The 12,760-nt window shown below is 35.7% G+C and overlaps 1 protein-coding gene across 1 annotated transcript in view; it reads right to left on the bottom strand.

The window, feature by feature from the left end:
* Positions 1-10,646: 10,646 nt before the first annotated feature.
* The window catches only part of DR1 (down-regulator of transcription 1, TBP-binding (negative cofactor 2)), a gene marked incomplete at its 5' end in the record, with an annotated part of 11,461 nt that continues 9,347 nt past the window's right edge, over positions 10,647-12,760 (bottom strand). Inside the window, 1 exon segment of the mRNA XM_009583500.1 lies at positions 10,647-12,760. This exon segment is cut by the window's right edge and continues 32 nt beyond it. Coding sequence (XP_009581795.1) covers positions 12,664-12,760 — 97 coding nt within the window.

Genomic DNA, 12,760 nt, shown 5'->3' with positions numbered 1-12,760 from the left:
TGCGCACCGGCGGGACCTCGCACCCTCCTCACCTGGCACGATGGCGAGGAAGAGAAATAAACAGGGAAGCTTTTTTTTTTTTTTTTTTTTTCCCCCCAAAAATAAAAATTTTTTTTTTAAGTTAGGAAATGCGAGGCTGGTATCTGAGAAAAAAAAACACTGTTTTTGATGGAGTAGTTGGATGAAACATATCATTGAATGACCGTAACAGGGAGTTTCCTCAGCAACTAGAAAAAGAGGCGTGTTAAATCCTTGTCAAAGATTATTTTTTCCACCAAAGTGTCTGTTATGAAGCTACTAATAGAAAGGAAAGGCTTTGAAAGCCACCCAAATTAAATTCCCCTCTCAAGGCATCAATTTCTTGATTTTCCTCTCATTTTAACTTAAAACCATTTTTATAGACTGCAATAAAGACTCGGTGAAAATACTGCTGTCTTAAGTGTCTATATCATGAAAAAAAAAAATTACTTCAATTACTTTCTCATTTCCAAGTCACCTTCCAGGTAATGTTCGCCTGCATCACGCTTAATTTAGGTTTAGTCCTATTTTCCATATGAAAGGAAAATGCACGTTCTTCTGGATCTATATAAAATTATTGTATTAGAATAATACTAACATCAGAATTTATCAAAGTAAGCATATGAGATCACACATCAACAATGTAACTTCTGGAGTGAAATGTTTAAGCTAGTCATTACACAAGAAAAGCATTTGGTCTGTGGGGATCCACAAAATGAGTAAATACGCCACATGCTGTGGTGGCCTACTTGTATGTTTTAGAAAGACGGTGGTGATATAACCCCCGAATTTTAGACTCTGAAGATTAAATTCCACACTTGGGCACAGTTCAGTTGAACTCTGACACATTAACTGAGTTTGTAGACTGCATACATTACTCAAAATACTCACCAAGCAGAATACATGTTGAGGATTTGGATAATGAAGCAGAAATAAATAAATTATAAAAATTATGAATAAATATATATTTGAATTCACTCAACTTACGTGCCTTTCAGGATTAGGAAAAAATAATTTCCATTAAACACTGTGAACTTCAATCAGCTTTTTGCTTAGCTACCAGTTCGCCACACACCTTCATACGATTCTTCAAAAAACATAATCAGATGATATAATGAGATAACCTGGTTCAAAACATAATTAAGTAAAAAATTAAAAGAATTTGCTCATTTTATATGCTTTTTAATATATCTCTTTTTAATTAATACCTATGCTATAACTTGCTACATATGTAATAATTTTAGAAAAAGGGATCTAAAAATCTTTAATCGTGCATCAATCCATATTCTACTGTGTCCTAACCAAGGTTTCTAAATGCACCCAACAATCTGGGCACCTTTGGTTTTGGAAGCCTGATTTGGCACTTTTTTTAAAAAAGTGTCATGTTGAGAAATAAATGTACACTGAATCTTTAAACACCGGGGGTGAGAGTCCTGACCATTTAAGTGAATTAGAAATTTGCTGCTGGCTGCAGGAGAGTCAGGATTTTTCACTTTCTGACCTTTTCAGGAAAACTCATCTTTCCAACTGTTTGAGCTTAGATATCTAAAAATGAACCCTAAAAAATAACTTTTGAGTTACAATTTTCAACCTTAGAAGCTCCAATGGACTACTGAAAATTAATCTACTGGAAAATGGATCCTAAATTCTGGATCTATGGATCCAGAAGCTTTGAAAGTCAGGCGCTTACTTGGCACTCAAATTTGAAATACTGGCCTTTCATTGCATGAAACATCGAGAGTTTCAAAGTGTAACATATATATATATTTATATTTATATTTGTGGTTGGTTGATACCTGAATCCTCAGGTTCTTTTACTTAACTCTAATAGAATTAACTAATTACTCCTATTTCTGCAAAATGTGCAAGGCCAACATTCTCAACATGTCAAGATTTGTTTTCAATTCAAAGCAATACAACAAAATTGAATATTTTACGGTGATCTCTAGCCATTTTAGGAGAAGGAAACTGCAGCCTGTATCACAGGTACATAAATACAATAGTTAGCTTCTCAGTAATGCTTAAAAAGCCAAATTCTAGTTAATGAGAGGTCTTCCCAGGACAAACAGAATTCCTTCTTTCCATGCAGCTCTCTTCAAAAAACATCTTTACAAGCCCTAGGGTAAAGCAAGCGTCAGGAACTGGACGACGTTGCAGAGATTTTGGTTAACTTCACAACCTCTAGAACAGGTTGAGAGGCTGCTCTGAAATACTGTGTCAAATAGGATAGGTGTTATCACAGCAGCCTCTGGGTTATACCTAACTTTTAAGAGCATATGTACACTATACAGAGAAGCAATCAAAAGTTATTACTGAACAGGCTTTCAACAAGCTAGCATCAGAATAGGAAACTGTATCATTGCACTACTGCACCTCTGGTTTCTGATTTTTAGTTTGCTTTCAACCTGTACTTCTTCCAAAAACAGAAGTACATAATATGTATCAGGTATGCATACGGAGATGTGCATTTCACCTTTACTTAAACTAGGAGCCACCTCTTCATCAGTAAAGAGAAGATCATAGCTCATTACAACAATAAACTACAAAGGTAATTGATTCTAAGTTAGTTAAAAGACAAAAAGCACTTAGATAAGTTATCACAGAACCTGGAATTCATAAACAATATATTAATTAAGACCATGTGATCAAATCAAATTTTAACTCTCAAAAAATAAAACGGAAGTCTTAGCAGCATAACACTTACCGTTTCAGCTTAGCAAGAAGTCTGACATCAGTCATCATTAGGCCCTTTTCCTGCTTGCATACACTCTTGCTTGAGGAGATTCCCATCTATATACTGAGCTATGCCCTCCTCCAGTTTAGCAGTTCAGGATGTGAAATGACCTAGCTGTAAGATGAGTGAAAGAGGCTACTGCATCTCCACAGGATATTGCCGGAAATGTTATAACTAATCAATCATTTAGAATTTTTACATTGTTTCCGTTATCAGGGATTGCAACTGGCCCTAAGCCTAGAAGTAATTAAACAAACACTACCCGACAGATTTTTATTCTTCTAGTCACATCCTTAAAAACATGAGTCTTGGGGGAGGGGGGGAGGCCACGACACAACTAAAAAAAGTCTCACTAAAGGGACTCAAGAATACATTAAAGACATATTTAAGTGATTTTTACATGCAGCAAAGGCTTCATGATAAATTGCATTGTTCTAGTATCCTTGTAAACCATTAGCATTTTCTGGAAGATGATGACAACTTATTTTTAGCTTAGAAAATTTACTGTTATATTTAGCTGTTTTCCCCATCATTGACTAATTAGTGCAGGCTTTAAAAGAAAACTGCCTGATTTTATTTTTAGACTGAATCCACATAATTCCAGTTATTACAATAGTTATATATTTTGTTAATTCTATTCACTTCTCAACAGAATGTACTTGAGTTTACAAGTGTACCTAAGGATATTATCTTGGCAGAACAACAATTTGCATGATTAATTTGGAGTGGCAGAAAAGCTGTCTGGCACTCCCTGTGGGCAAACTTTCTAAAGAGAGAAGCAGCTTAGCTTTCCATTGCCACAGAAATCAGCAGGACCAAACAAATTACTTCCAAATATCTCTTTCTCAGTGTGAGGTGCCATTAATCCTTTTCTCTGCCAGCCAGCAGTCTCTTTGTCATATAAAAATTGGATTTTTACTCCACAAAGAATATGAAGTGTTGCAAAAACCCTAAGTATTATCTCTTTTCCCTTGAAAACCAAAAGAATTTAGCTCCTCCCTGCCTTTACACATGTATTTCCCCCATCCCCAGCAGTCTAAGTGCTCTAATTTCAAAAAATATTAATGATCATAATGGCTCCATGTGGTGAGTGGATAATTATTACTTTACAGCTTGGGAAATACTTTGAGACAAAAGAATAGGTGTGTTGATACTTCAACTTGTGCTGAGTTCTCCAGACTTCCTCTCTCCCCCAGAGGCTTGTTATTTAACCGTAACCAGCAGTATGCAAAGAGTTTGTAGCTGTGCATCTGACTAGAGGCTTACTTCCACTGGGTTCCTGTTTCAACTATTAGGCAAAATAAACTTACAGTTTTATTCTGAGTATTCTTTTTTTGAAGCAGAAAATTAGCAGGAAACTATATTAGACCACACCACCCCTGCTTCAAGGCAGAAGGAAAACTGCACTTAGTGCAGCCTCAGCCACTGCTTAGGGTAACCCAATTCTAATTTTTCTCCTATCTCTGAATTTTTGTGGGAAGAACTGTACCCCCCCCATCTTTTCCAGTCTCTACTGAAATGCGTTTTATATAGCAGAAGAAAGGTATGTTTCTTCTTTTTCTCTCGTCTAAGCAAGCAAAACAGAAAGACATCACCAGTGACTGAAAAACAGAACTGAAAGGACACTACTTACACCAGCTATAAATAGGAGGAAAATGAGAACTTCCATCTGCTTTTATGAAATATCCTGTGTTCACTCTTTTTGCCTGCACTATAGCCAAGAGCGCATCTTTCCATGCCATATGTAGCAGAGGAAATGTGGTGTCAATCAGCATCAGCTAGCAATATTTTAAGTACAAACAGCCTCTTATTTCACAGGAATTTGCTTTTTCCCAGTGAAGTAAGACTATCACATGAAAACTTAGCATCTCCTTTTGATAACATACAACTGTATCTCAAGCTGGAGGCTGGACAATTACAAAATATCAGAGAATACCCATAAATCATGATCTCAAAATATGATTTTCAATTCTTTAATGCTTGCATTACCTGCTTGAATACTATAAATCCATTTGCTTTCATTGCACATACTTTCAGAATTATATCAAAACATAACCATGAACTCCAGGGCTTTGCTACCTTAATTTCTGATATCTCCATTTCACCTAACCCATGTCTTCTCGATTCTCCCACCAACCCCATCCATGCACATTTCCTTACATTAAAAGAACATGGAGCTGTATCTAACATGCAAAGTTAGGTATAGCTATGGTGAATTCTGATAGTCAAAATATTTCATTACCGTATTACCTACAGGCATAAAGATTATTAGTTTTAAGATAATAACCGACGACTTCAATAGTAACTGCTACCTGCATCGATTAGCTAGCAGCTTTCAAGCAGAGTGTATAGATTGACATACTGTACCAATATTGAAAGATGGAGAGTTTGTGTCATGGTACTAATTCAAGCTGTAGAAAAATGAATAGTGGATGAATGTATAGCTAAGGATCAGCTTAAGATTTTTTCAGACTTGCTAAAGTATTTTACTATCATCGACTTTGACTTATGATCAGAAACACAAATATATATGCAGTTGTGCAAAATCTGCCTTAATATTTGAACATGATCAGTATCCTGGGTTACTGGTTAATCTCATTAAAGGAATTTTAATTTAAAACTGGTTCATGAATTATTACCATAGACTGTAAGGTTCAGTTAAGAGGTTTTCAGTAGTTTCAACATAGTCAGCTGAAACCCATTTCCTGAACTTGACAGCCGCCTGCTGGCAAACAAAGGAACAAGCAGGATAACATAATACCAACCTGTTTCTGCCGTAATCAATCAGATCCCGTTTCATTGAATAAGGTATGAGTTACATTAATCTAAAACTCAGAAGGCCAACGTCCCTTGATTGTCCTACCTTCCATACCACTGCAGGTCTTGACTTCCCTCCTTTAAAGGATTTCATTTCAGCGGTCAGTGGTTTAATTTCAGGTGTCCTTCCCTTCTTACTTTAAATCTGTGGTGGTTCCTCCTTTTCTCATGAGAAAATTGATGTCCACATTGCATAATACCACATTTAATTGGTGCATGAAAAAACTGTCAAAGGATCACAGTCTGGAAGGAAACTCAGGAGTAATTCACATATCCAAGAAAACTCCCTCCCTCCCACTATTAATCACTTTAAAAGAACCAGAATCAGTAAATAAATCAACAATGGGAATGAGAACAGAGTGTGCTGTGCATAGAATAGATATCCCACTCAGCAAATCAATTACCTTTCCACATCTCCCTCTCACATTAATAAAGACAGCTACAACTCTGTTTATCATTCGTATTTGCCCCAAGTGAGATTCTGATCAGAAACTAACTGCAGAAATTTTCAAGTAATCCCAAAGAAACAAAACCAAAAATAAAGAAATCACTTGTTTAGGAAGGAATTTTAATTTTTGTGACATTACGTTTTTGGAGCTCTGTTTAACTGAATTTGAAGACCAATGCTTGCTCTTTGGACTTAAAAGGCAGATCAAATCTAACAGGTAGCCAGCTGAATCCTAAGTAAGAGTCTTTCCCCTCACCCCCGATTTGTCTTTGCATATTCTTCCCTTTGAGACAAGGTGAGATGCAAAGGCAAGAATATACACTGTCCTCCCTAACACACCCATCTTCTAGTAGCCAGGGTTTTCCCCTTTGGATTTACTGCTACCTTGGGTACTCTCCTATGTCCAGATCTCCTCAGTTGATGAATTTTTGAAAATGAAATACACAAAACATAAGGGTTCAGTTGTGTTGCTACTACCTTTGTGCCTTTAATAGCTAGTCCACAAAAAGAAGTTATCATGTCACTATTTCCTATGACCTTTTTTCCACAGTAAAAAAATGCACCATTTTCAGCACCAACTAAAAAATTCAACTGAATTTGAGGACTAAACTGCCCCTCTGGGTTGGAATATATACACCACTGAGGCAAGTTACAAAAATATAACCAAACACAGGTAAATATGAAAAATCTATTTCAACATTCAGAAGCTTTATTCTGCATTCACAAAGGGGAAACTTTTTAAGTATGCTATTATAACACAGTAAATACCAGAGATTTCATTTTAGGGCAATGTCCAATTCTCAATCCCTTTTTCACATCATTAAAGCAAAAGCACAGTTAAAGCAATCAATGAAATGCCCTCTCCCTCCAGGCTTGCCTGCTACTACAGTTCTTCCCGCAGGACTGTGTGATTCATGCCCTAGATCCTTCTCATCTGTGAAGGGAAGCCAGTTCATCATTTTCCTGAGAGAAAAGTTTGAGGTGATTTTTGTCTCAGAACATCAACTAACACTTTTAATTTAAGATAACTCACTAACAGCAGTGACAGTTTAGCCCTGTGTTTTCACATCCTGCAGACAGAATAAATATCTTTTTCACATTCAGTCAAAAATTGCCCCTTTCATTTTAATGATACAATATATTAAGATAAAATAATTTCATTTGTTTATAAAGCTTTAGTTTTGTTTAAATTTTATTTGGAACTGTATTTTTTAAAACAATTTTGTAAGCACCTCAAAAACTGTAAAATTTTTGTAGAAATTAAAACATCATTTCCAACAGCTTCAAGTTTCGAAACATTAGAACATACCGAAAACAAGAAAGGAACAAGTTACTCATAATTTAAGGGTAGTGAGTTTAGCTGTATACAACTTACCCAGCAATCCAGACAATTACATTACCATAGGTATAGAATACATAACACCATCAGAGAATATGGAAGATTATGTAAGTGCATATTTAAGAAGCAACTGTCTTTATTTAAAAGTTTTGAATTTTACCTGTCAAAAATAAATATCTATGCATGAAAAGTTGTACCAGTTAGCTATTTGCATTACAGTAGGGAAAAAAAAAAAATCATCTTTGTTGCTCATATTCCTCATTCATTCCTCCTGTAGATTTCCTAACATTTTTAGACGTGAAGTCTCCTTTACTGCAGGATGGGATGGTGAAGACTTTCAGATTTTTTGCATCACTAACACTGCCACTGCCCTGATAAATTTAGTTCTCTTCCATGGGTTACACTGCTGCCTGAGAAAACAAATTCGTACCTGAAACGAAAAGGACGTTGAATTTGATTTCTAACTCAGCTGTGGTTTTTCATTCTGTAGGTGACAGAATGAAACTTGAACACAACATTAATAAAACCAAGTCCTGGCCCATAACCAGCAATCCCAAGCACTGTGCTATTACAAATAAATGCTTTCATCTCTGACAATGACTTTTAAAACAAGTCTGTTTTCCCAATTACTTGCTCTCTAGATGAGTCACCCTTCCATGAAGTCTGACATGAAGATAGCATCTTTTTCCTCTACATAGTGCACCACCTTTTAGTTCTGTAGCATGTGAAAGTGTGAACTTCAAAGCACAGCAAGGTCTGTTCAAATACCGACATTATTACATTGGGCAGTGTAACATTGCCTACGCCTAATTAATGCTTGTACAATGCTTTGAAGATATAAATGTTTATGATTACTGACTAGTAACTGTATTGAACTAATACCAAAACTGGACTAAATCCTACTGAAATGAGTCTGGAAATCATTCAAAGTTACACCATGCAGTACTACTACTCCAACAACATTAGCTATCCTACGTGGTGGCTGAGAGGGAAGGAGAAGGGTTTGCTATGGTGAGATTCTTCTGCCTTTGACACAAATGAAAATAGAGTTCAATGCCTCTAGTTTAATACCCATGACTTTCTTTGAAACAAGAAAAAAAAAAATCTCTAAAGTATTACAAAAATTAACCACATGAACATTCAGACTTAAAATTAAATGTAATCTTTACATAATTTAATATGCCTATAATAAATCTTCACCCCAAATATGTAAAGCATAGTAGCTCTTCACATTTAAAACTCAGGAAAAAGGAAACAGGTTGTAGCAAGTACTGTCAATCCTTACTCGAACATTTGGTTCAGGCTGTGGGATAGAAGTCTTCATGTTGTATTCCTGTAGTTGATGTGACAATAAATCACGGCCATGAAGAATTAAGATCAAATGTCCCCTTTCCCAACATACGCAGGAGCATCATCTGCTACATATTTCTACCCTAGGTTATTCAAGCTTATGCTAGACTCATCCACACAGCAAAACCCATGCTTATGGGATTTATGAATGATTGATGTATGGGATCTGGCATATCCAATTGGATTCACTGTCTAATCATTTTGCTGTAAAATCTCCACTCCCCAAGTATTGGCTCAGTTGCATTATAGCACAGTACCACAGAAAAGAACAGCCTCCAATTCAAGCATTCACTGGATCTGTTTCTTTCCAGGAATGGACAGCTCTAGCATACTTGTTGCCCCATGTACCCAAGAACTGGGATAACTACTTCCAATGCCATTATTAAATTCTCAAAATTACTCATTTCTGTAGATATGCTTGCATGGAACCAAGAAGAAAAACACTCATTTCAATCAGGGAAAATAAAATATTCAAATTATGCACAAACATCTTTTCAAAAGGAACCTATTATTCCTGATTGCCAGCAAACCTTAACTGGCCTACGCTAAGCCTCACTGACACTCCTTTTCATCACTGAGTTATACCCGGCATACTCTAGTCGCGGATGGCACATTCATTGAGTAGACTTTCAGCAAGTCCAAGGGATCAAAGACTGTCTAATTCATCTGTACGCAAAATCCATCTTAACACTGGCCAGTATCCCGCTGATGTGCTCCGACTGTGTAAGCTGCAAAGTAAAACTTTTCCATCTTAGACAGATTAATAGTGTAATACCGAAAGTAAATTTAACCACAGCATTCTTAACCTTTCATATTACACTCCTCCTTCCACATTGTTTGTGCATAGTTTACACAAAATCGCAAATCCAACACTGGGAGACTAAAATGAGGTGTACATTTCAGAGTCAGGGTTTTGCTGCTCCACAACGATTATTAAGTCACTTTATGCCCTTGACTTGGCACAGTTTCAAAATTATGAAAAGATCAACACAAGCATTATTACACAATTTAAGTGTTTGATGTTTAGAATCCTTAAGACACTTCCTTTAAAAGTACCTCAGTGTAGTAAATACAACTATATTCACTATCCACAATGTCATGCAGACATACGCTTTATTAAAGTAACAGAAAAGAAGGATTTCGCAAGAAAGTCACTTAGTGAAAACACTCTGAAACAGACTGTCAGAATAATTATGGAAAACCCACAGATAATCTCATCAACTCAATATTTAAGAAACAGACATATCCTTATACATGTTTCTTCTGAGACAAAGTAACAATATAGTTCACTAACCAAACTTTACACTATATGTATCTGGTGTACCAAAAAAATCAGTGGTACCACAAATTCAGAAATCCCTTGTCTTCACTGAACTTCACTGAACACCTAGTACATGGAAGCACAACAGGAAAGTAATACAAAATTCTTAGTTTGTTGAAAGATCAGTGAAGATTCTCCCCCTGCAACTGCCAGTGTTTACTTCTCATACTTGAGGTGGAATGGCTGAATAAGTAAAGTAGTCTCTAAATGAGACTGACTATGTGAAATTAATTCAACAGGAGACTAACATATATTCTTATTTCCCCAGCCTCTGCCTGTGGTCTTTCACTTTGTTAAACTGAAAGTATTTCAGTAGGTTATATCTGATCTACAGGGGTTTTGTCCAACTTTTCAAGTTAAGACGGTCAGGTTATAAAAGTGCATATACACAAAATGCAACTCCCAAGAGGAAAGAGAGCAGGTCAAGCCCAGAAATATTGTTTGTAAGCATTAACAACCCCAGGGAAAACCAATGCCATCCAACAGCACTCAGATTGCAAAGACTTTGGTCACAAGAAATGTTCAGTGGGTCAACATAACAGCAGAGTTTAAGTAGTCTTAACTTTTTTCTTTATAACTGCAATGAAGAAGACAGACTATTCATTAAATATAAAAGCAATTTTATAAAAACACATCAGAATTTTATTGCTTGAAGAATACAGCATATGAAAAAGCACAAGAAGGTCCAAAAGAAAGGTCACAAGGATCCAAACATATTACACCATACATACCAGATGCAGTAAAATGTTAACCTGAACTCTGCATCAGAAAATAAAGGTGTGAAAATATACCTAATATTATTTAAAAGGAAAAGAGTCATTTAAAATAGAAAGTGTGAAGGTGTTACAGTACAAATTAGAAAAGCCAACACTGCACATTAACATTGTATCACTAGACTAGATTTTCTACCTTTGGTACTTAAACCTTTACAGAAAACCACTTCCTTGGTCAAACCTTGCCTAACGTATTTCATATAGTATCCATGAAAGGTTTTTTGTTTTGTTTTTCTTATTTTATACTTAAACATTCAAACAAATACTTTTCTGAGTTTTCACTGCATTAATGCGTTTAAGGAACTATTCACATTTATTCAATATGCAACTCAATGTATCTCAAATTTATATCAAAAGTCACTATGTGACTGAGATCTGAATATAGGCCAATTGTACCTTGTTCAGATCTTCATGTAAAAATGGGCACACCATTTTCTGTTTGCATCCTTATGCAAACAGGCTGCTGCAGCCCTCCTCAAGAATTCGAACTAGAGCAACCTGCTGAGGACGTAAGTTAATAAAACAATCCACATTGTTAGAGAGCTATTGGATCATCTACAGCAGCATGCAAGTGGCTTTTCTAGTCTGCTCAGATTAGTGTACCAGAAGATATGCCAGTATTACTTCAAGTAACACATTAAAACTCAGCAATGGACACTACTGTGCTTTATTTCAACACAAAGAACAGCTGCTCATCCATTAATCAACTTTTTGAATTTTCAAATCAACTATCAAAAGGACTACTACATCATTTCTGTTCCATGTATTGCTGATCACTCTTGGGGAATAGTTTATCAAAAACCTGGACTTACCTACGAACCAATTTGAATGAAGAAAATGTTATCTTTCAATAAGGTACCTTAGTAATCCAGTGGCAATCTAGTCTGGAGAATGTTAGCATTATGCTGACAACAATGACTAATCAAGGTTAAATAAATTCCCTCTTTTATGATAAGCATGCTCTTAGCTTCAGCTTTTGCTTTCATAGGCTTGAATACTTAATCATTCCCAGTTACGTCAGTGGAACTAAAACAATTCTGTTTCATCAAGTTCCAGCTTTGTATTTCAACAACATGAATAGATCTGGACTACGAAATACCATCAACAACAGTTAACATTAAACTGGAGTGAAATAATAGAAGAGTTAGTTCTTCAAACCAGGCAGTCTTTGAAGTGAAATATTCAGTTAGAACTGTCAAATGATGTCATAATAAAACCATGGGTTTACTTTTTTCACCCCTATACAAAAAAAAGTGACTGAATTTGTACAACTCCTATTAAACATACCTTTTCCTAGCCTTGGTGAAAATGTATCATTTTCAAATTTTAACAAGTGTGGTATTTGAGCATATATAATATTTATTGCCATATACATCCTCATTTTAAAAAGAACTAAGAATTCAGACTCTACTATGCTGAACTCTGCTTTTTTCCCCATTAACAGATTATGCCTACTGTACCACTCCCCCAAAAAACAATTAAAAATTCTATGTAAGATTTTATAGTTTAGTTAAAAGGGAAGAAATGCAAATGTGGATTTAGAGCTTTTTGTATAAATCTCACTATATTTTATAAACTCGTTGTTTATTGTAACACTGTTTATTGATCAAATAAATGACGCACCGCTATCTAAAATTTCCATATACACCATTAAAAATCCAAAGTTGATATGATACTGAACCTTAAATCTTCAAGAGTTCAAAAAAAGACAGTTTATACATGTACAGCACACAACAGCAGACACCCCTAGAATACCAATTGCCAGTCCATGATGCATACAAACTTACAGGTAAGCATTCATTTCACTGTTTTCATTGTGCAGGAAAAATATTTCTTAGTAAAGACAAACTAAGCTGGTGAATTTCAGATATCATCTTCATCATCTTCATCCTGAGAGGATCCTGCCTGATTGGATGCACTGGCTGAGGCAGCAGCAAGCTGTGCCTGTTGAGCTGCTTGT

The sequence above is a fragment of the Fulmarus glacialis genome, unplaced genomic scaffold (genome assembly GCF_000690835.1).
Source record: "Fulmarus glacialis isolate BGI_N327 unplaced genomic scaffold, ASM69083v1 scaffold44868, whole genome shotgun sequence".
Classification (NCBI taxonomy): Eukaryota; Metazoa; Chordata; class Aves; order Procellariiformes; family Procellariidae; genus Fulmarus; species Fulmarus glacialis.
The sequence above is the reverse complement of the archived record's forward strand: the minus strand, read 5'-3'. Positions and strand labels throughout refer to the sequence as shown.